General features: G+C 46.4%; 1 protein-coding gene across 3 annotated transcripts in view; it reads left to right on the top strand.

Moving 5' to 3' along the window:
* The window catches only part of LOC120535116 (protein crumbs homolog 1-like), a 311,568-nt gene extending 287,511 nt beyond the window's left edge, over positions 1 to 24,057 (top strand). Inside the window, exons 12-16 of one of the 3 annotated variants that reach the window (XM_039762712.1) lie at positions 1,227 to 1,392; positions 3,036 to 3,885; positions 4,439 to 4,555; positions 12,884 to 13,010; positions 21,352 to 24,057. In XM_039762712.1, coding sequence (XP_039618646.1) covers positions 1,227 to 1,392; positions 3,036 to 3,885; positions 4,439 to 4,555; positions 12,884 to 13,010; positions 21,352 to 21,573 — 1,482 coding nt within the window. In that variant the 3' untranslated portion in view covers positions 21,574 to 24,057. The remainder of the gene's footprint in view (positions 1 to 1,226; positions 1,393 to 3,035; positions 3,886 to 4,438; positions 4,556 to 12,883; positions 13,011 to 21,351) is intronic. The other 2 variants (XM_039762713.1, XM_039762714.1) reach the window with 2 other exon arrangements.
* Positions 24,058 to 24,989: the final 932 nt, after the last annotated feature.

Here is a 24,989-nt window from a genome sequence, read left to right as displayed (position 1 = left end):
GGTTCCTACACTGTTGAACGTGTGTATTTAAGAGCCTTTCACTTCATTTAGGGTGGCTGGTGGTAGTGGTGCTGCTGCTTTACAACAAGGAGACTCAGGTTCAAACAGTTCTTTCAGCATGACAATGACATTAAGTACACTGCCAACACAACACTAGAGTGGCTGATCTGTGAGTGGCCGAGCCAAGGCCCAGACATGAACCCCAGGGGACTTGTGTGGAGAGACCTGAAGATGGCAGTTTAAAGATGCTTCCCACCCAGTCTAATGGAGTATAAACTCGATCGCGAAATGGAAGACATTTGGAACCACTAGGTCTCTTCCTAGATTTGGCTGTCTTTAGCAGGGAAAAAGGTCTTTGGTCAGGGGAGGTGACCAAGAAAGCAATGGTCACTCTAACAGAGCCTCAGAGGCCCACTGCTCTTCAGTTAAATGAAGCTTATGAACCCCTTTGGAGGTTATTCCACCTGTACCATCTGCCCAAAACACTGCATTACTACAGCATTCCAGTAGGTGGTGCTGTACAGATTTCTACACAGTTAAACTAGAGTTAAACATTTAAGAGCTTGTTGCTTCATTTAGGGTGGCATGGTGGCATCACTGTAGTTCTGCTGCCTTGCAACAAGGAGGCCGAGGTTCACTTCCCAGATGCTGCCTTCATGGAGTTTGCATGTTTGTCCCATGTGCTTTGGTTTCCTCCAACATGCAGGTTAGTTTGGCTTGGTGCTGCTAAATTGGCCAGCCTGTGTGATAGGCTGGCATCCTCTCCTGTGATTGTCTCTGCCTTGTGCCCTGTGCTTGCTGGGATTGACCTCAGCTTCCGTGCGACCCTGCTTGGATTGGTGGGTTTTGGCGATGGATGGATTAATTGTTTCTTTTCAAACCTTGGTATTAGTGGCACAGTATCTAAGACTTCACACTGGCATACCATTTGTGTAAAGGAGGCTGAACTGCATGATTGTTACCTGAAAGTCTCGTAGCTGATCACTGGTCCCAGTTGTGTAAATTCAAATTGTTTGCTGGTTTGGACTTCCCAGCTCTGTCAAGGTGTCTATGGGATACACAGAGTGACTTTACACCATTCAGCCACAACAATGTGGCTATTTAAACCTGAAATGCAAACAAACTGATGCCACCCACCAGCCTCTGGCATGTTTCATTTTGGGATTTGTGGATTGTTTGTATTATTGTCTCTACGTGACACATCATTTTTTATTCTCCTTTTCAAGCCCAACCCCTGTGACAATGGAGGAAGATGTAACATCACCTGGAACGACTTTGTGTGCTCCTGCCCTACCAACTTCACGGGGCTCACGTGCCAAACGAGAGTCTGGTGTTCCAGTGAGCCCTGCCCTCTGCACACCGTGTGTGTCGACATTCCCGGTGGATTTGAATGTAAGTAACCAGCAATGGCAGCGCCACCTTCTGTCCGGCCACTGCCACCTCTTTTGTGTCTGTGGCTGGGTCCCACCTTTCCATCGGCTTGATTTCCAATCACTAATCAACGAGATTTGCAGCTTCATAGGGTCATTGTTGTCAGAGCAGAGTGAAATTCTGACTTGCGTGTGCTGATCAACATGCAGCGCATCACCAGCCTGTGGTGACATGAAAAGTGAATAGAAAAACTTTATATCGAAAATTGTGGCTTCATCATCTGAACAACCTCAAAGTTCCATAGATTGATGGGTTACTAGAGCTATCTTACCTTAATACAAGTATACATGTCTGTGTGTCTGTCCAGTTGCTATGTCTCTGACATTCCAAAAGATGGCGCATCACAAACATTTTTCTTAATAAAATGCATTGCATTGTTCATTCCAACACATGGCACACCACAAACATTGACACTGCTTTTACAAATGCAATACCAAATGGCATATAACAAAAGACATATGCATTGCATTTGTCATTCCAACAGATGGCACATGACAAACATTAACAAATGCCATATAACAGAGACACGTTCATTTGTCATTCCAACACATGGCACATCACAAACTTTAAAACTGCTTTTATGAATCCCATACCAAATGGCATATTTCAGACACATTCATTGCATTTGTTATTCCAACAGATGGTACATTATGAACATTTTTTATTATAAAATGTATTGCATGTTTCATTCCAACAGATGCCACCTCACAACCATTAAAACTGCTTTTACAAATCTCATACCAAATGGCATGTAACAGAGACATATGCATTGCCTTTGTCATTCCAAGAGATGGCACGTCACAAACTTTAACAGAGACACATTAATTGTGTTTGCCATTCCAGAAGATGGTGTATCACAAACATTTTTCATAATAAAATGGATTCAATTTTTTATTCCAGAGAGCACTTTACAACCATCAAAACTCATTATCTAACAAGTACTAAACATAACTGAACAAAAATCATAGCATGTTGCTTTAAGAAGGTAAAGTAAGAAGCCTTTAGCATTAGGGAGTGGGTTTTGTGATGCGACAGATGCCTAGATGGACAGTAAACTTTCCACCAGTAGTTTACATGCGTAAGAAACTCACACTTGAATGTGAATTCTGAACACGTATTTGATGCTCGCATGCATTTCTCTGTCTTCTGTACTCCACACTTGACGCTCAGCCTCAGTCACCCTCGCCAGGTTATCGTCCAGTGCTTATCAACGCGCCCGTCCTGTGAGTGCTGAGCCATGCTTCCTTGTTATCCTTATTCTAAATGGTAAATAATTAATATGTTAGTTCAGAAATGCAGTCTATACATGTAAGGTCCATGCCCGTGGGCACACATCCATCATCATGACGGCTCTGTAGAAATACACAAACGTAATTCACTTCCAAATGACTAAACTTCATGAGCTCTTCTACATGTCAATGTAGAAATTTCAGTGATGCCCGAATGACCTTTTGTGTGTGGAAGGTGGGTGTGCCCTGCGTTGGCATTTGTTCCAGTGTTGGCTCATGGCTGATATCAGAGGGAGTGACTGCCGCTCTGGATGGTGGCATCAATAAATCAGTGAATCCTTTTTTTATTAAATGTATCCTTTTCTCTTTTTTCAGGTATCTCAAACGCTACCTTTCAGAATAACACTGTTCAGTATGCTGCCAACGGGTCACTTCAGCGCCCAGTCACCTCGGTGTCATTTGACATTCGGACGCGGGATGAAAACGCCGTTCTCCTGTGGGCCACAAGTGGAGGCGAGTTGTTTTGCATCACCCTGCACGACTCCACGTTGCATGTGAAGCTGCGGGCCGGGAGTAGTGTGGACAGTCTGTCCAGCGACGACAACATCACCGATGGCACCTGGCATCACGTCGCTGTCACCCTCAAGGAACAGTCCTCGGGCCGCTCCAGGTGGACAGTCTCGGTCGATGGAAAGGACAACTCAACTGTTACCTCCTCCCAGCTAAACTTCCTAAACAGGTCCACCATCACGCTGGCAGAGAACTTTGAGGGCTGCTTCGGAGAAGTCAGGGTGGCTGGCATTGTCCTCCCTTTTGTGGAAGGGCCCACAGCCCCGCAAGAGGAGAAATTTGTCAAAATCAGCAAAGGAGAAATTCAGATAGGCTGCCGAGGCTCTCTGGTCTGCTCCTCCAACCCCTGCCACAATGGTGGAGAGTGCGCAGATCTGTTCGACTTGTTCGAGTGCCGGTGCCCTCCTGGCTGGGCAGGCCAGTATTGTGAGGACAATATCGATGATTGCCTGTCTAATCCTTGTATCCATGGCACTTGCAACGACCTCCTCGATGGCTACAAGTGTGAATGTTCTGCGGGCTACGCTGGGCAGAACTGCAGTGAGGACATCGATGACTGCATGAACCACCAATGCCACAATGGAGGAGCCTGCAAGGATGCAATCAACTCTTACCAGTGTGACTGCCCGCCTCAGTTCTCGGGGGTCTTTTGCGAGTAAGTCTGAGTTTCTCACTACAGGAATATCCAGCCCTTCATAGTGTGTGCCTGAATGAGCAGCAGGGAATCTCAAAAATGGACGCGAGACCATTTTAGTGCCAGGGAACACGAGGACAACACGTAAGCTCGACCCTGAATTTTAGGAATCTGCTGCCCAACCATAAAATCTCAAACTGAAGATAGTAAAACGCTCAGGGCCAAAATCCCACCAAATGAGCAACTGCCAAAAATTATTGCTACAGTGCCTCGCTGAGCGAAGGGTCTGCGGTTCAAGTTCCCCCCATACCTCAAGGGGTTTTCCTCCCATGGCAGAGAGTCTCTGGTGTTCGGTCGAGTGATGTCTGTGTGGGAGTCATCATGGTGATGGGCGTCAGTGATGGTCCCAACCTTGTACCCAGTGTTGCTGGGATAGGCTCCGGCCCCCCACTGCCCCTGAATTACGTGAGGTGGCTCTGATCTCTGATGGAGGAGATATGGCTGACATGACGGGGTGTTGGTTGGCTCATCATTGGACTAATCAGATTATGTGTGTGTTGTCCTTTGTCCTCAGGTTACCTTACCCTCCTCAGCGCTGTGGGAAGGAGCTCTGGTGTGAGAACAATGGCAACTGCGTGGACGAGAGCTGGGGAGCCCACTGCATCTGCCCGTCTGGTTACACAGGACAAAGGTAAGACCCCCCCCTACACCCCCCACCCCATCCCAGAACGTGTGGCTCGTGATTGTCAGTAATGAGAACACAGGGACAATGGTAAAGGTCAGATGTGGTGTCAGCGGTGGGATATGAACCCAGCAACATGCCACTTATATGCTTGGCATGCATGATATGAGGTAGGAAGTGTGCCCGAAATGTCAACTTACCTGTCATACAAGGTACCCCCTCACCTGTGTGCCTCATAGTGTCACCTTGCCTGGCATACATGGTCTGTTTCTGCCTGTATGGTGTGATGTAGAAGGTGTCACCTTGCCCGTCTGACAGGGGTCTCCTCTCACTTATGTATTATGGTGTATGAAGTGCTCTCCCTGGTGTCCCCGTACCTGACAAACAGTGTCTCCTGTTACCTGTGTGGTGTGGTGCATTAGATGTGCCCACAAATGTCACATGGCCTGACATACGGGGTCTCCTGTCACCTGTGTGTTATAGTGTTGCCCCCTAGTGTCACAATGCCTGACATACAAGGTCTCCACTCACCTGTGTGGTCTGGTGTAGGAGGTGCACCCCCTAGGGTTACTTTGCATAACACACGGGGTCTCCTCTCACCTATGAATTGTGGCACACGAAGTGTTGCCCCCTAGTGTCACCTTACCTCCTTTCACCTGTGTGGTCTGGTGTAGGAGGTGCACCCCCTACTGTCACCTTGCCTATTATAAAAGCTCTTTTTCTTATTTGGTGGTGTGATGTAAGAGTGCCCCCTATTGGCACCTTACCTGTTATGCATCTCCTCTCACCTGTGTGGTTTGGTGTAGAAGATGTCACCTTGCCTGACAAATATTGTAGGGTCTCCCACTCAACTGTTTGGTCTGGTGTAAAAGGTGTGCACCCCTAATGTCACCTTGCCTTGCACAAAAGATCTCTTTCTGAGTTTGTGGAATGATGTAAAAGTGTCACCTTGTGTGACATACAGGCTCTCCTCTCACCTATTTATTATGGTATATGGAGCACAACCCCTAGTGTCACCTTGCCTATCATAAAGGGTCTCTTTCTGACTTGGTAGTGTGATGTAAGAGTGACCCCTGGTGGCATCTTACCTGTCATACAGGGTCTCCTCTCACCTGTGTGGTCTGGGGTAAAAGCTGTGCCCCCCTCAAGTCATCTAGCCTTCCAAAGAAGGTCTCTGTATGACTTTGTGGTATGATGTAAGAGTGTCCCCAAGTGTCACCTTACCCGACATACAGGGTCTCCTCTCAACTGTGTGGTTTGGTGTAAAAGCTGTGACCCCCATATCACCTTGCCTGACATAAAGGGTCTCTTTCTGACTAGGTGGTGTGATGTAAGAGTGTCCCCAATTGTCACTTTGCCTGACATACATGTTTTTCACTCACCTATGTATTATGGCATATGAAGTGCCCCCAGTGTCACCTTACCTGACATACAGGGTAAGTGGTCTTGTGTAAAAAGTCTCCTTGCCTTTCACAAAAGGTCTCTTTTTGACTCTGTGGTATGACGTCCCCCAGTGTCACCCTCTCTGACGGACAGGCTCTCCCCTCACCTATGTATTATGTTGTATGTGGTTGGTGCCCCCCTTTTCTGTCCTACAGGGTCTACCTGTTGTGTCTAGTGGTCTTGAAACTGATTGTTGTGACGGTTCCTTCCGTCTTTTTGGTCTGCTGAACTCCGTGTGAAGCTTTGGTTATAAATTCAAATCCGCTCTTCCTTTTCCCACCCATCTTAACTGCTCCCTTTTTCTCCACTTTGTCTCCATTCCCAGAGGCCCCCACACAACATGCTGGCATTAAAAATGTGTAATTTGCCGACTTTGCTCTTTAACGAGGCGGGTCAGGCCGCGCACCGATAAACAAATCAGGCCGTCTTCTTCCGGTTGCGTTTTTTGTCTTTTTTTAGGCCATTACTGCTGGCCGCTTTAACATCATGGATCATTTCCTCCAATAATGGATGCCCAGGGTTCCTTTTGTTTAGAAGGTAGCGCTCTGTTTTTCTTTTTTAATGAGATCCAAGTCTCACGAGGGTGTAATTTCATTTTTTTTTTCCAGAGCCAGCCCGTCTGGAAATAGCATCAAGTGTACTTTAACTTCGCCTCTGGCACTCACTGGCACACTGTCATGTCGGCCGACAGGCTCCAGAGTGCAGCGAAGCAGGCCGATCCTTAGAGTCCGCGGTGGGCGATTGGCGACATCTCCATATTTTTATTTTTTTTATTTTAACCCTTGTGGAGAGATAATGAAGTAGTTGATCGACTTCTGTTGAGAGCACATTGGAAATCGGGGGGCCACTCCACAAGTGGATTCATGTCATTATCGGAGATCGTGCTGCTCTAAATTGTGAAAGGCACTATACAGTATATGAGGAGGGTGGCACGGTGGTGCAGTGGGTAGCGCTGCTGCTTAGCAGTTAGGAGACCTGGGGTTCACTTTCCGGGTCCTCCCTGCGTGGAGTTTGCATGTTCTCCCCGTGTCTGCGTGGGTTTCCTCCTACAGTCCAAAGACATGCAGGTCAGGTGGATTGGCAATCCCAAATTGTCCCAAGTGTGTGCTTGGTGTGTGTGTGTGTGTGTGCCCTGCGGTGGACTGGTTTATTTCCTGCCTTGCGCCCTGTGTTGGCTGGGATTGACTCCAGCAGACCCACGTGACCCTGTGTGAGTATATAGCGGGTTGGCAACTGACTGACTGACTATATACGGGACAAGAAATATACTCTGCTGAGCAGTGCTCCTTAAATTTTATGGACCCCTTTCACATGAAATGTGCTCAACTTTCTTGGGGAGGATCGACTGTCTGCCTCATCGAGGAGCCGTAAGAACTATGAAACACTCAGCCATGAGTTCCGCAATTTAGAAATGAACCTCTTAGTGGCAAGGATGAGCCTGCGTTGAACTGCAAAGAAGGAAATGTGGGCCCTCGTGACATTTTCACTTTTCACTCTGGCCTGACACTCTACCATAGTAGAGAATGCTGTCACATCATGGGGACGGGCAACAGGGCCTCCTGGGGTCTCGATTATAACGGCGTATGTAGAAAACTAGAAATGCAGGTGCATATAACTGTGTCTAAATCGCAATCAATGTGAATTTTAACGCATGTGCACGCGCCTGCAGCCCCACCCCGACTCCTCCCAGAATTACGCTCATTTGAATATGCAAATCAATATAAACAGCTCTTCTGTTCAGTCAGTCAGTCATTATCCAAACCGCTATATCCTAACACAGGGTCACGGGGGTCTGCTGGAGCCAATCCCAGCCAGCACAGGTCGCAAGGCAGTAACAAACCCCGGGCAGGGTGCCAACCCGCCGCAGGGCACACACACACCTACACACACTAGGGACAATTTTCCGATTGCCAATGCACCTAACCTGCATGTCTTTGGACTGTAGGAGGAAACCCACGCAGACACGGGGAGAACATGCAAACTCCATGCAGGGAGAACCCAGGAAGTGAACCCAGGCCTCCTAACTGTGAGGCAGCAGCCTTACCCACTGCCTTCTGTTCAGCGTTTTGTTAAAAGACAATGGCAAAAGCACCAGTAGGAAAAGGAGAACTTTAGCAAATGCGAAATGGAGGTCCTGCTCAGTAGTGATGGGAAGTTCAGATCATTTTACCGACTCGGACCTCTGAGTCTCGTTCAGCAAAATGAACAAATTTTTTTTCGAGTCATTTTGTTCAATTCTCTTTCCGGCTCAGACTGCATAGGTTAAGCTTATGGGGCTGTCTCGTGACGAGCGAACGACTAAAACCCAAGACTAGAGATGAACTAATCAATTCTGTTTCCGGCTCAGACTGAGTTGGTTAAGCTTATGGGGCCGTCACGTGATGAACGAGCAACTCGAAAAACCCGAAGACTCGAAACAGGTGAATCAATTCCAATACAGAAACTATAGGAAGTTGCGCAAATGCGCACGCGCGACTGAACGAATCACTCCCACGAGATGACTCGTTCTTCCCGAGTCACATTAAGGATTCGTTCAAAATGAACGAATCGTTCAAGAACGACCCATCACTACTGCTCAGTAAAGTGGAGGCAAGAAAAAACATAATGTTTGGCTTTAAGCAGCGGTATAAACAACAGAAGGAAACCGATGGAGCGGCACAGCATGGTGCGTGAAAGTCACGCAATGCCCAAAATAAAAACAGAAGTGGTCAGATATCAAAGTCGACGTGAAAAGGCGACTCGCAGCCCGCCATGTGAGGGTCAGCACCACTGGAGGAGGGAGCGGAGTTGTGGGGCTCACATCGTTATTGGAGAGGCACTTTAATATCTCACCACAACGTTAATGAGACGCACTTTCACATCTCAGACAATTTTCACATTAATAGAATTGAAATGCTTTCTATTGCCGTAAGCTTTCCAGTCAACTCAGGCCCCTTCTTCAGGCAAGATGTAATGTGATGATTTCGAGTTGCCTCAAAAGCTTGCATATTGTAATCTTTTTAGTTAGCCAATAAAAGGGGTCATTTTGCTTGGCTTTTCTCTACATTCATAATGGCTAACACGGTACAACACCCTAGTACTATAAGTGTTGACCGCTCCGATTACTTTGGGAAAACAGGATGTTGCTGCGAATTGCGCTTTGATGTTTGCCCGTTCAACCAAAAGGTAAGCCAATCTTATATACCTGGATGACAAGCAGATAATACCATCCCATACAGCTGGCACGACACGACTCAGTGATGACTGAGAAATACCCGATCAGTCAGCAAGTTCACGTGGCTAAAAACCCGAGGGTTGACAGAACCTGCAAAGTAGAGCGCAATTCCTCAAAGTGTGCCTTTGTAAAGCCGGTGCCAGTTCAGCACACCGCGCCAGCTCTTGGAAATCAAAATCGACCCAGAAGCCAGTCATCGTCATCATCTGTAGATACACACTCTCTTCTAATGCTTCCATTTCTGATGTCTTCTAACAACGCTAAAGCAGCCATGGTAGTTCGAATAGTTTGGCCATTCCGTGCTCCAGTATAGTGTTAAAGATTGATTACAATCAAGTGCCTCAAGTTTGTTAACGATATGCAATTAATTGCAGTGTATTTGATAAAGCCCCCGCGTCATGGATGTGAATCTAAAAAAGAAAAGCAGACCACAGAAACAGTAGCACTGCTCTGATGCCAAGTGCCGCCCGTTTAGAAAACTGAGTACGCAAGGTGTGAGGCAGCCGTGAAAATGTGCGTAGCTTTACGCCAGGTTTAGTTTTTAGACATCTCGAAGTAAGCGTGGAAATGGGCGTACGCAACATTATTGTGTGTACGCACTGTTTATACATGAGGCCCCTGGTGTGTTTGGGCTCCTCTGTTGTAGTAGCTGGCCAGAAATGCACAAATTGGCTTTTCGGCGCTCGACCGCAGGAGAGTTCTGTCAGTTCCTCCTCAGACTTGATGGTAAGCTTATAATTGCTCAGTGCGACAGAACGAAAAGAGACGTGGAGCCATTGACATCCAAGGCCAGAATAAGACCCCCACAGGCGCCCGGGTTGACATACCTCGGCAACTGAGAGTCGATCATACTTTGAACAATGTAGCAAAAGAACACCAGGTCGTTTAATGTCGTACGGTGTTGTTTTTTGAGGGAGACATGAAATTGAAGAGAAGGTCCCCTATGGTTATTTCGATACACGGCTACTCAGTCGTGTCATCAAACAGGGCGGGGATCTCCTTGATCATTTCGGCTATTTGGTTTCTCCATCGTTTCATGAAGTGAATACTCTGTTGTTTCACGGAGTGGTGGATAGATCCGTTCCTGTTGACGTCCTTTTGTAGTGATGGTCGAAAAAAAACTTTCAATCTCATGTCTTCTTACAAAAAGAGATAACAAAGTTTATGATAGAGTAGGGGTCTATGGTGACCAACGGAGGACATCAAAAACCTCTTGAAAGAAATCTCACGTCAAATCATTCATTTTTAGGTCCGCAATGTCCCCAAAACACGCATTTCTAATAAAATATTGTTAAGTAAACCACCTTAGAAAAACACTCTGATGTGCTAAGCTGGAATGTACTCAGATGCAAATGAACATTTGAATTGTAGCCCCGCCTCCCATCCCCCTAATTGGTCAGGAGTTCAGCCCAGTATAACAGCTTATTCATTGGCTAGTATTGCCAGGCCTTGCCGTGGGCCGGCACACAGCGCAGCACTGTGGCATGCTGGCTTTACTCCATGTTGGCGTCTTGAGTTATCAGCTATAGAGAGACCACCGGCAGTTACTGACTGTTGCACTTCATGTGATGCCAACGGTGTTAAGTGCACCGAGAGTGGAGTGAAGGTGAAACCTTAGGGCTCATTTATACTTCACGCTCAGAACGTGTACGCGCCCGCATCATGGCTGCCACGCGTTCCCAGCGTTCATTTCACGCGTCCTCTGAGCAGGTCCTCAGTACGCGACGCGTGCGCGAGTTGTAGTACCAGCAAAAAGTCGGGGGGCGCAGTGTGCTAAAAGTCGGGACGTGACGTCAGAGTCTCTGTTTACTATCTACATGTGACAGCAAAGCTCTATGGAGATCCTTCGGGGATCGATGTGCGCACTTTGCTGTTTGATGAATGGCTCAAATACAGCGCTATACATTATGTTGCCAATGTGAAGTTGCAAAAAAAAATAGACGGCACAAAAGATGGTATGTGAGACTTTTAAAATGTATCGTGTCATTTATATATGTCTTTTTTATGTTTTCATTTTTGCAACTTAACAACAGCAACATAATGTCCATCCATCCATCGTCTAACCCGCTGAATCTGAATAGGGTCACGGGGGTCTGCTGGAGCCAATCCTGGGCAGGGTGCCAACCCACCGCAGGACACACACAAACACACCCACACACCAAGCACACACCAGGGCCAATTTAGAATCGCCAATCCACCTAACCTGCATGTCTTTGGATTGTGGGAGGAAACCGGAGCGCCCGGAGGAAACCCACGCAGACACGGGAGAACATGCAAACTCCACGCAGGGAGGACCCGGGAAGCGAACCCAGGTCTCCTAACTGCGAGGCAGCAGCGCTACCACTGCGCCACCGTGCCGCCCATAATGTATAGCGTTATATTTGAGCCACTGAGAAAAAAATAAAGGACACGGCGAAAACGTGTATTTTGTGATTTAAAGTGGAAATTTCGGCTTTAATCTCGAAATGTCCTCTTTCACCTCGTAGTTTACTTTATCATTAAAGCAGACGGTCGTAAACGTCATCCCAGTTTTTAATCGCTACGAGCTTCTTGGACCTGACAGCAGGTAAAGTAAAACAATAAAAAATAGACGGCACAAAAGATGGTATGTGAGACTTTTAAAATGTATCGTGTCATTACGATCGGGAATATGCGACGCTTGAATATACAGTAAAAGCACCACGAATGCATCTGTATGTCGGCATTTTGCTTCAGCAGCGGAAAGCAGCAATAGATCGCCAAACAGAACAAATTAAATGTATGATATTCCAGCTCTCTGCACATTTAGAATCTTTAGATTTATACTTGATATCACTTTCATGATGAAATGCAATAAAATGTGTATGTTACATTTTACATATAATTTCGTTTAAATAATGAATACTGTTAATAAATACACACATGGGGGTGTCACGGTGGCGGAGCGATAGCACTGCTGTCTCGCAGGGAGTCACATTGCTTGTATTCCACACTGTGCTCCAGTTTCCTTCCAAAGATATGCAGATTTGGGGATTTGGTGCCGCTAAAATGACGCCAGTGTATGTGTGTGCTTGTATTCACCTAGCGATGAGCTGAGGCCTCATCAACGGACTGTTTCTCACTCGTGTCCAATGCTTCCTGGAATGGACACATACACCCCTGGATTTATGGATTTAATCAATAAACATCCTTTTCAGAGATATTGCGGTAAGGTGTTATCGGAATTTAATGGGTGTTTTAGGCAATTCACAACACAGAGAAGCCGAACATGTTCTCACCGCGGTAATATCTCGCTCTGCCACCTGATGGATTCCTCCAGATTTACGTAAAGAACGCGCTCAAGTATAAACACTACAACGCTTGCGTAGCAGGAGTGTTCGCTGCAGCATGCGTCGCGTCGCGTCGCGTGAAGTAACTCCGGCCTTAAAGTGACTGAAAACATCAGAAGGAGAACACGCCTCGTATTTGAGCATATCTGAGGCGCCTCAACAAGCAGAAGGGGACTTCACTCGTGTCGCTTCACGCGCCGTCGCTAAATAATCCGAGGTGTGGATATGAGCTGCAACGATGAGAGAGAGTCCACAATTCAAATTCTCATTCTCGTCTGAGCACGCTCAGTTTTCATTCCTGAGGCAGCTTTTTGTGTTAATTACATTAAAACTGCACCCCCAGTAATACTTCTGCTTTTCTGTCTTTTCCAGATGTGAAACGTACCTGAGGAACTGCGACTGCAACCCCTGCCACAATGGAGGGACCTGTCGTGATCTTGTCGAGAAGTACGAGTGCCTCTGCGGAGCCAACTTTGTGGGCCAGCACTGTGAAACTGATGTGAGTGTTCACTCCTTCAAAACGACAACGGGCTGGCGTTGGGGCAGAGGGGCTGCTGCCATTGGAGGGAACGGCTCTGAGCGGAGGAGAAGGTGGCATTTTGAGGGTTAATTCAGTCACACTTCTATTCTCTTAATTGCCCGACACCACAGCACCGAGACGACACCGTGACAAACCAACGGTCAACAGCCAATGAAGGAGAGAAAATCTGAGTAGGACCCCTGACAACTGATTTAAAAGAAATAGACGAGGAGCTACATAGGCAAACATTTACCATCACAGGCGTTTAACGCAGGAAACAAGATTAAAAAATAAAGGATCTTGAAAATATATAAAACTAACCTGTTCAGTAGCATCAACACATCATATCCAAAAACAAACAACACTCAGACAGATAAAGCGCTTGATTAGATAATTAAAAGAAAATGAAAAACACTCTGTGAGGTAGAAAACCACAAAAGGTGCTCCGGAGTTAAATGACCCTTGGCATCGACAGTTAAGAATGGCGCAAAGACAGAGAGGGCACTCAGGACAGATACTGTAAATAGACAGGCATGAAAGGTGCTATATAATAAGAGATAGATAGATAGATAGATAGATAGATAGATAGATAGATAGAGATATGAAAGACACTATATAATAGATAGATTGATATATAGAGATAGAGATGAAAGGCACTATAAGATAGATAGATAGATAGATAGATAGATAGATAGATAGATAAAAATGAAAGGCACTATATAATAGATAGATAGACTGATATATAGAGATAGAGATGAAAGGCACTATGTAATAGATGGATAGATATGAAAGGCACTATATAATAGATAAAGGCACTATATAATGAGATAGATGCTATTTAGAATATATGCATAGACATAGAATTATACATATAGCATCATTCATAGTTATCTAGTACAAGTGATATGAAAAAGCATTATATTAGATTATTAGACTGAGAAAGAAATGTGAAAAGAATTATATTAGATGAACAGCACTGAAAGGTTCTATATGAATACATACAAATATGACAAACACTGTAGTAAATAGATATGAGGGTGACTATATAATACATAGATAATGTAATGTTAGCATGATTTAACATGATAGACAGACCCCCATCCAGGTAGATTAGCTCTGTGTTTTTTGTAATAATATGTTGCTCTACAAGAGTGCTGGGTATCACCCTTCTGGTTGTATGGATAAATGGATATGAAAGGCACTATATAATAGATAGATGTAAAAGACACTAAATGATAGATAGATAGATAGATAGATATGAAAGGCACTATATAGTTGATAGATCGAGATAGATATGAAAGGCACTATATAACAGATATTGTTAAATCAGGACTACTTTATCAGCAGGTAGGTCTTGCGCTGCAGCCGGGTGGTCCCGGTTTAAATGTCTTTTTGACACATGGAAAGGTAAATGGAAAACACTGTCCCTGAAGAGTGCATTTGGCACCCTCTGATGGTGTGATGAAGGAAGTGCAGGAGCTTGTGACTTTGTCTCTTCCAGTCAAATGCCGAGTGTTGCTGGTCAGGTGGTCTTTTATTCTGGTTGCGTGGGAGAGGCGGAGCTGGAGGCGGGGCTGAAGTGACGCTCTGCTCATTCTGGTTGCCGTCTTTCATTTTACAGTGGGAGGCAGAGGCTGTGAAAAGATGTTGCTCTCCATTGCTGCACCCCAGGTGTACCTTTAAAGGCGTACGAGTAAAGAATGACCTCTCCTTTGTGTGTGTGTGTGTGTATTTTTATTATATGGCACCTTTCATAGCTCCCAGTTACTATCTTAAAGTAAATTGTGCAACAAGAACACGGGGACACAGCTGCAAACTTAAGGGGAGGTTTTGCACAAAAGTTTTTCTTCAATCAAAGAACCACCAACACCTGGAATAAGGGACCGGGCGCTGTGGTGGAGAGTAGGACTTTAGGGACCCTCAGATCTCAACCTGATGTTATTTTGGACCATTTAGATGTATAGGATGGAAAGGCTTGTTGGGCTGAGTGGCCTGTTCTCGTCACAATTGTTCTGATGTTTACAAGGCTCTAAAATGGGTGTGACAATTTTCAAATGAGTGTGACGACGTCCCGCCGACTCCCAGGGCACCCAGTGCTGGGTGGTCTGCTGTCCGGCGGCTTTACTGCTCTGTGCTGGTCCTCCCCATACACCTCCCTGACCCCGCGGCTCCTTCTCACTCCCCTCTCATGTTGCTCAGCTGACTTCTATTATCTTGGGGTCTGCAGTCGCCCCTACTGTGGTTGAGATGTAAACACAGCTAATTGCCGCTTTTGTCTCGTTTCTGACGCGTCTTCTCCTTTGTGATGTGCTGCTCATCTGCGCCATCGCCCGATGGAGACCCCCGGTGGCTTTGACTCCACATCTTTAGCTTCACTCGTTGAGAGCCGCGGCCTTTCCACTTGACCCGCTTTTATTTTTTGGAGACTTTAAAACATCCGGGGGTCTTTAAAGCAGCGGCACGTCACTGTCTGGAGCCGTCCGCAGTCGGGCCGAGGATTAGCCTCATCGGGAATCCTTAGCAGGAGTGAGGAATTAAAATTTGTAATCCGGGAGGCGCTTGTTACATTCTTGAAATGCTCATTGAATGAGTCGGCCGCTCTGTCATGAAGCAAGAAAGATGCGTTCTGTGATTAGCGGGCAGCTTCTCGTCCATCTTGTGCCCGAACATTTGGCTAGTGCAGGGGGGAGGCGTACCCTTAGAAACCACTGTACCCACTAGAGGGCACTCCTGCTGCCCACACCCCGACACAGGCAGACATGGACACAAGTTCAGCGTGCGCACTTTTATTTTTTCTTCTTTTGCTGTGTTGGAAACACCTTCCCCATTTCCCACCTGTATGGCACAGCTCAAGCACAATATGGCACAACATGGCAGAAATGCAGCTCTCTTCTTCTTCCTCTTCCTCCAGCAAGCTTTGCCCACCTCCTCCCGACTCTGGCTCCCCAAGTAGTGGCCGCTGGCACCTTTTATATGGTGTGGCGATACCAAGCGCGGCGCAATCATCCTGGTGCCCCCTGGTGGTGGCCATGGGCCTCAAGCAGGGATGAGCTTCCATGCCCCAAACCTGTGGCCCTGCTGCAAGCCGGGGGGTCTGCCCTCTAGTGTTCCGGGGGGAGACAATGTCCTAGCCAGGGAAGGCCCCCGGCCGTACGCCACAGGCACCATTTATAGAGCACAAGAGCTGTGGGGCGGGCAGACAATGGCACTTCTTGTTGATTTAACCCCCAACCCAATGTATACTTTAGGTGTACTGGCGCCATTTTCGACTTCACTGCAAGTCCCATACGCTGTTGCCCGTCGGCTTTGCGTGTTCTCCTCGTGCCTTCTCTGGTTCTCCTTCCAAGTGTTTTCGCTATGGCACTGCTCTGGTCATGGAACTTCAAGGGAGACGCTGCCCACAGTTAATGCGTTGCAAAGGTTTGTACGTTAATACGCTTCTGTACCAGCTTGTAGAAGTTTTAGAGACCTGCCCACCACTGCATGTGCTACCAAATGTGGACGCCATCATGTGCAGTGCGTAAAAATCAGGCACAGAAACTTTGGTAAATGTCTTTGGAGTTCGTTAACCTTCATCTGCAAGACGTCTGGCACAACATCTACGTTAATAGCAGGAGAAGATGGAAAAAAAGGGGGCGACCACTGGCAGGGGACACATAAAAAATACAAATCCCTAGCAGGAGAACCGTGTGCACTTCTGGTCACCATCGCAGCACAAACACGTGCATCCCAGGACTTGAGGACGACACATCCAACTGTGGCAGACTCGGAGAATTAAACTGGAGGGGGCCGCAGTGGGACCTGACCCTGGGCCGTGTTGACTGAGCGCCTCTGAGGTAGAGGACACCCCAAGCTGGCTCGAAATTGTAGAGTGACGCAATTTTGGTTCAACTCTGAAGAGTTGGAGGAAAAACGTTTGATCAGTTTCGCTAATCTAGGGATCTCCTGCTAACTTGACCAGGATTTTGGAGAGAGTTTGTTGAGCGGTCGTAACTCACAAGGAGCTGCCAGAACATGGCGCTTAGGCGGAGATCGGCCCGCACATCCCAGAACTACAATGAACCTGTCGCTGTGACAGAGAGGGATCAACATTCATAACGAGTCTTGTACATTACGTGATCGCTGCATCTACGCGGAGAGACCAAGCGCTGTCAGCAGAAACGGTACGTGTAAAAGGCAGCTTTGCAGCGCCGCTGATTTGGTCAGGTCACCAGCAAGCAGTTCTCGAAATTTGCACCAAACTTGAAACACATGCAGATTTAAACATCCGCACACCTCGCCACGAGAGGTCACGTTAAAGCAAGCTGCATTCGTGAAAATCAACCCACAACTAGAGATCACTGCCATTTACGTGGATCGTAGATAGATAGACATGAAAGGCACTATATAATAGATATAGATATGAAAGGCACTATATAATAGATAGGCTTGAAGGCACTATATAATAGATAGATATAAAAGGCACAATATAATAGATAGATAGGAAAGGCACTATATAACTGATAGATAGATAGATAGATAGATAGATAGATAGATAGATAGATATGCTGTGTGTAGGTTCATAATATTTCCGCCCATCTAAGGTGGGTTGAAATGTAAGTAATAAACAAAAACCTCAGCATTAATGTTTGCAGTGCACCATCTGTTGGAATGTATTTAGTAATGCGTGTAGTAATAAAATGCATTGCATTTGTGTTTCCTTCTGTTGGTGCATCACAAATATTCGTGGTAATTAAATGTCTCCATTATGTGCCCTTTGGTATTGGACTCATATAAAGCAGGGTTAATGTTTGTGATGCGCCACCATCTGTTGGATTATCCATTATGGTGTGGCAGAACTGCTGGGTTCCAGGGCTCCACAATCCTCCGGGAGCCCCCCTGTGGTGGCCACGAGCCCCAATAGGGTTTAGCTTCCAAGCTCGGTTCCCGTGGCCCCCATACTAACCAGGGCGGCTGCCCTCTCGTGGTCCGGAGGAGGAGGTATAGTCCCTCTCGCGGTCCTTCCAGACGTCCTCGGCTGTGTATGATGCCCAGCCGCCTGCCACAGTGCATATCCATAATGTTTCATCTCGATAAGTGACTCATTTTAGAACGATTTTCACAAGAGGTGGCCATTCAGCTTCAACAAAGCTTGTCAGTTCTTGTCACCCAAAATAACTTGGGGTCGAATGGCGAAGGCACTAAATTCTACAGTTGGCCACACCAATTTCGCCGCCGTCTTAAAGCTCCTGGCGGTCCATCTGTGTATGCGGCCGCTTTACAGGTTAGGTAAGTAAGACCACTCGGGTCCCAATCCAGGTGATTTGTTGTGTAGTGGATGCGGTCACGCGCAGTAATCGGTGCATCCTCCTCTGTAAGTAGGTCCGGTACCTCCACACTAAACCGACTCTACGTACGTACGTTCTATCTGTAGCTTACCACAGCTTGGTGTGCCTCATTCACCGTATATCATCCCTCAACGTACGCGTCAAGTCCCGTAAGCTCCGTCCGAGTGAACATGTGACACGTGTATGTTCACCAAAGTGAACATTTCATTTGCACTCAGTCAACATGGCCTCTGTGGGTGAACGAGGGCATCGCCCAACCGTCAGCAGTCGACAGGGGTAATCACAGCACGGCGCTAAATTCTGAAAGACGCGAGAGTTTGTCCAAAATAACAACTCTGTCACGTCTCTGCCCGAAATTCACTCCGAATGATTCATTAATTATCTGTGATTCCATCTCATTTATTTAACTCTTATGTCGACATTAGCGGGTTAAGGCGACAGAGGGCGGCCATTGCTTGTACATCTCCAGCTGTGTTCACTCAGGGGCAGTTAGGTGCATCGATTTGATCTCGAATCTCCGGCGCACGTGCAGAGTGAACGACATCTTGCACACTTGCGTTTTTGCACTTGTTTCGACAAATCAGTTAAAATGGCATCGTCACCTGGCGAGCGACCAAAGTAAATGCAGAAAGATGACGTTTTGCGTATTACTGCCGAGTCGGACTCTGAATTTGATTGAAAACGAAAGTCAGGTACCTGCATGAGCTGATCGGCGCCCAGCTGATTGTGTAGCTGACGGGCCTACGGTAACGTTCACCTTGGAGGACTACACAGACACTTTGATACAAACGAACAACAAATACCACCTGCGTCAGCTGAGCGTAGTGCTGAACACGAGCGTGTAGATGATGCGGTCATAGCAATGTTGGCCTAAGAGAACAACACGCTGATAATACCACCTGCATCAGCTGATTGGTCCCCAGCTGGTCACAGTGCTGATGCACCTATGGCGATGAGGACCACACGGGCACAGATCCGTGGGAGGCACACTGGCTACCAGACTTCGCCAAATGACACGGCGTGCTGGTGGACTCTACGGATTACCAGCCCCTCGACTGCCCCAAGGTGTTTATTCCAGAAAGTTCCATTGAACTTACGAGTGATGAGACAACTGGGATGCCAAACAATTTTTTGATCGCCCAGCAGAGTTTTCACCGTATTCTCGTTTCTCCTGCAACGAAGGATAAAATGGAGTTTTTTGGTAAAATATTCAGCCTTGGCCCAAAACGGAGTCGTGACACATACGGTGCGGTGCGTTCGGTTTCTCGTCTGAGAAGGGACCAATCGCAATGCCTTTTGTAACACGACGAGTCATCTTTGTTTATACGGTCATAATTTTGCCGATAAACTGGCGTTGTTTTCATGATCGTCTCTTTTTATCTGTAATGCTGTCACACAAGCTTCTTTCAACTGAAACAAAGAACTCATGAAATCAAAACAGTATCATTTTAAATCGAAAGAGGACGATAAGAGAAATAAATAACCTCTGAAATATTACGCATGCTTAGTATATTCAAAAATGTGCGCCCGTCGCTCCTTTTCCACCTCACGCGACCAAACAGGCTGGCTGACTCATGGCGAACTCTACTGGAGTGTGTGTGGGGGGGCTGTCAAGGCCCCCCTCATAACTCCTCCCACTTGTCACTTCATTCATCTTCTCCAGCTTCTCTCATTGGGACAATCGGTGACAAATGGTGTCCCGTCTGGAGTTCCCTGGGACCCTGGGGTGTCCTGCAAAATTTGGGATGGTTCAACCCCCATTTCTGGGCTTCCTTTTCATGCCTTGTTGGCAAAAAATGAAATCTAAGGAAGTGAAAAAGTATTTGTATTGTGGCCTTAAATCTTCTTATTGTAAGACTAGGGGGCTCTGCCCCCTGCTCGCTTCGCTTGCCCACCCCCGGGTTTGGTTTACTGGAAAAACAATTTAAAGAGATTGTTATTTTCATGGGAATTGTTACATATGCATTATTTTCACTTTTACTTTAAAACTTTTGTAAAAACAATACTTGTTCTTTATTTCCGGCCCCGGGCGTGGTTACATCTCTTTCTCGCAGGACGTCTAACGCTGCTCACGTTGTGCTTGGGCGGCTGAACACATGCTAAGGAGATGCCATCGGATCATCTGCTGGCTTTCTGCTGCTGGCGAGCTGCGTGTTTTGCCTGATCATTTCAAAGCCTGTACAGCAGCTGTCCTTTTTGCCGCTTGTTTTGCTTGTCGTGATTTTAAGAGCTGGGAGCACATGAAGCGTTTCTGCCAAAAGCAATCCAACAACTGCTAAGTTAGACGTCCGTGGACTTCTTTTAAATGATCGCTCACTGCCTTGTCTCACGTAACGTAAAAACAATACTTGTCCTTTATTTCCGGCCCCAGGCGTGGTCAAATCTCTTTCTTGCAGGACGTATAGCGCTGCTCGCGTTGTGAAGGAGGGGCGGCTGAATGCACACTAAGGAAATGCTGTCGGATCATCTGCTGTCTTTCTGCTGCTGCTGTCGCACTGCACATCGATCGTTTAAAAGCCTGTACAGCAGCTGTCCTTTTGCCACTTCGTGTCTCTGCTGCTTGTGTTGTGAAGGAGGGGCGGCTGAACACACGATAAGGAGATGCTGTCGGATCATCTGCTGGCTTTCTGTTGCTGGCGAGCTGCGTGTTTTGCTTGTCGTTGTTTTAAGAGCTGGGAGCAACTTAAAGAGTCTCTTGCGGGACTTCACATTGTCTTCTGGGAAGATCACATCTCGTCTCCCTAGTCTGCCTCCCCAAGATTTTTTTTTATAATAGAGAGACTTATTGACTTATCCAAACATTTGTATTTTTGATTATTTTAGCTTACTTTGAGAAATCTCATCAAGTAAATTTTGCTTACCCCATTGGCAGATTTTTTCCTTTGCTAAATAAAAGCACAGCAACTCCTATGTAAAGTGTTCTCTTTTTTGCAGTGCGGTTGTGTTGTCCGTGTCCTACTTGCTGACCGCCTCTTCTTGTTCTCGTTTTGCAGAAACAGGAGCAGACAGACAGAATCCCCCAGATGGTCATCGCTGTCCCGGTGGCCTGCGGCTGCCTGCTGCTCCTGATCATCGGCCTCATCTTCATGGTGCTCACCGCACGGAAGAAACGACAGTCAGAAGGAACGTACAGCCCGAGCCAACAGGAGGTGGCCGGCGCCCGCCTGGAGATGGACCGCGTCCTCAAAGTGCCACCGGAGGAGCGCTTGATATGACCGGGGGGGAGGGGGCAGCAGGGGAGAGCTCACAGAAGGGCACTGCATTTGATCAGCCGAGACGTGATGCCCCACAAGAGACGGTGGCAGACATTCCCGGGACACAAAGCCCGGTGACAGGCCGGTTAGTGACGGCTTCCTCTAATTTATTGGACCTCGGACTCTTAAGCACTGCTGGCGATGTCATTCAATCAAAGTGCCTGGCTTACAGATTCCAAGACCTCGTCACTTTCCTATTCGACGGGACACTTTGTGAGAACTCGACTTTTTAATTTTTTAATTTTTTTTTTTTTTGTAAAATTCTTATTGTTGTGAAGTTATTTATTCTTCTTTTAGATATCCTCATAGGTTGTTTCGTTTTTGTACCTGTCGCATTTTAAATGAGTGTCACTGGAGTAAGAAATAAGCTCCGCCCCCAACTCATAACTGTAAGAAATAAACTCCACCCACCTCACCCCAGACCCCGCCCAGCTCTTAACCAATCAGACAAATGCCCCAGAACTGTTGCTGTGCAGGCGGGAGTCCAGACTTGGGGGGTCCCTATGTGACACTACTGATGTCTGGAGTGTGGGGGGTCCCTAAGTGACGCTACTGATGTCCAGAGTGGGGGGGTCCCTAAGTGACGCTACTGATGTCCAGAGTGCGGGGTCCCTAAGTGACGCTACTGATTTCCAGAGTGGGGGTCCCTAAGTGACGCTACTGAAGTCCTTTACTATCCAATGTGCAAATCTACTGCCGGAGTTTGTAGGTCCACGTGCGGCTCGGACTGATGTTGATGAGGCCCATGTCGGACCTTCTGATTTGTAAGACTGTCTGAACAGCCCAGGGTGGGCTTCACAGCAGCGGCCTGCGAGCTCCTCCAGGACTGTGCCCGGTCACTCGATAACAGAAAGGAGAGCGACTGGCGTGTTGTGCTCGTGTGCCACCTCGACACTCATGTCCATCATCTGGATGCCACACTGGACTCCTCAACCTGGAATTAACTGGAAAGTCGGCTCATCTCAAGAAGGACTAAAATGTGATTTTTTTTAAAAAAACAAAACAAAAAAAAATGTCTTTTGAGGAGAGTGTAACTGTTGTCTGGTGTGACTTGACTTTATTTTTCTGCATGATCAGGTGGGAATTGGAGGCTGGTTGGTGGCTGCCAGCCCACTAGGTGCTCTAAAGCAACCCGAAGTGTGCAACTTGGTTTGTGGGGCTTGAGGCATTTCAGTGATGGCTGCTGGACCTCCGCAGAAGGGACAAGGGGACTGCAACTGAGAAACGGGAGGGACAGGAGCCTGAGGGGACGCTGGCCAGTTATTCACTGGTGTTGGATGGAGCGGCCACCTTGCGGGTGTCGGGTCGGGAGACCAAATGTGTGCTGGCAGCTTAAAGCCCAAGGCTGTTGTGACACACAGCTCAGCAGCAAGAGGGGATCGGGGGGCTCGTTTTTAAAAAAAAAACTTACATGGCGCCTTTCTCAGCGAGCTTCATGGATGACAGCACCAGATTACAAAAACGTTTAGTTTATATAGCGCTTGTCACAAGAAGCTTTACTAAACACACAATAAAGTCCAAGGTAACAAACTAAACAAAAAGAATAAGCCTGTGATTGTTGTATATAGCGCCTCTCACAGCAGGCACCACCAGAAGAACCGATTAAGACAGCAAAACATGGAAGAGTACAAAAGGGGCGTTTATATAGCGCCTTGCACAACACCTGTCATCAGAATGTGAAACACAAAACCCCAGAGGATGACATCCCGAAGTTTATAGCGCCTTAAACAGGAGGCCGCAACAGACACAAATACAAAGGGAGTAGAAAACGCCAGATTACAACTTCAATAAAAAAGAATGTTTATATAGCGCCTTACACAACATCTGTAACAGAAGGTGCTTAATGAAAAACACAGGATAAAAAAAAAACTAAAAGAGCACTTAGTATTATATAGCGCCTTTCACACTGAGCGTCATCAGAAACACCGACAAAGAAAACATACAATACAAGATTACAAGTTCATAAAAAGAATGAGTGTTTATATAGCGCCTCGCACACCACGTCTCAGCAGAAGACACAAAACTAAAAAGTCCTTCAGTGCCGTATAGCGCCTTTCACAGTGGGCCTCATCCCAGTCACCAGCAAAGACAATATGAAATGCAAGATTAGAATCTAAATTTGATAAAAAATAATGTTTATATAGCGCCTTTCACACTGAGCATCACCACAGCCGCATACAAAGATAAAAGGTCAGATTACAACTTCAATTTCATAAAACAAAGGAATGTTTATATAGCGCCTTTCACAACAATTAGCATCAGAAGGAACTTAATGAAAGACACAAACAGAAATGAGCACAGGATAAAGTAAACCCTGAAAAGGTAGTTAGAATTATATAGCGCCTTTCACAGTAAGCGTCATCAGAAACACCAACAAAGGATACAACGCAAGATTACGATCTAAATTTTAAAAAAAATGAGTGCTTATATAGCACCTTTCACAAATGTTAATGTCACCAGAAGGTGCTTAATGAAACACAGAAATACAAATGAAAAAGATATTGAGTATTATATAGCGCCTTTCACAATTAATACCATCAGAAGGAGATAAAAGACAAACACAAATAGAAATGAGTAAGGGATAAAAACAAACCCATGATTATATAGCGCCTTTCACGGTGAGCTTCATTAGAAACACCCCTAAAGTATACAATGCAAGATTACAAATTAGATTAATAGAAAAAGGAAGGTGTATATAGCGCCTTTCATTACACGTCTCATCAGAAGGTGTTTCCTGAAACTGAACTGCCATTTAGTGTCCTAGCGCACCTTTCACAGCGAGTGCCATCACAGTCACCTACAGAGAATAATTCTCACCATTCGAAGCGCTTTGCAAACTCCGCACAGGAAGGACACAGGATGTGAACCCACAATCTCCTTACTACAAGTTCATAATTGAGAACGTTGATATAGCGCCTTTCACAGCAAGGATCATCTGAAGGTGCTTAATGAAAGCTACAAGGATCACCAACTCAAAAGGCATTTTGTGTCATATAGCGCCTTTCACACTGAGCATCGTCACAATCACCGACAATGAGAGCATAGAATAGCAGATTAGAACTGCAATTTAATAGAACAAAAGAATGTTTATATAGCGCCTTTCACAAAAGGGGTCATCAGAAGGTGCTTAATGAAGCACACAAACAGAAATGACCTCAGGATAAAAATAAATGAAAAGGTTGTTAGAATAGCGCCTTTCACAGTGAGCAGCATCAGTAGCTCCTACAAAAATGTAAAATGCAAGATACCACGTTAAGAAAATAAAAAGCCACGTGTATATAGCGCCTTTCACAGCAGGTATTGTCAGAAGGTGTTTCATGAAGCACCCAAGTGCAGAATGGGATAAGAAACTAAAAAGGCACTTTGTATTATACAGC

This window comes from Polypterus senegalus, chromosome 9, assembly GCF_016835505.1.
Source record: "Polypterus senegalus isolate Bchr_013 chromosome 9, ASM1683550v1, whole genome shotgun sequence".
NCBI lineage: Eukaryota > Metazoa > Chordata > Cladistia > Polypteriformes > Polypteridae > Polypterus > Polypterus senegalus.
The sequence above is the reverse complement of the archived record's forward strand: the minus strand, read 5'-3'. Positions and strand labels throughout refer to the sequence as shown.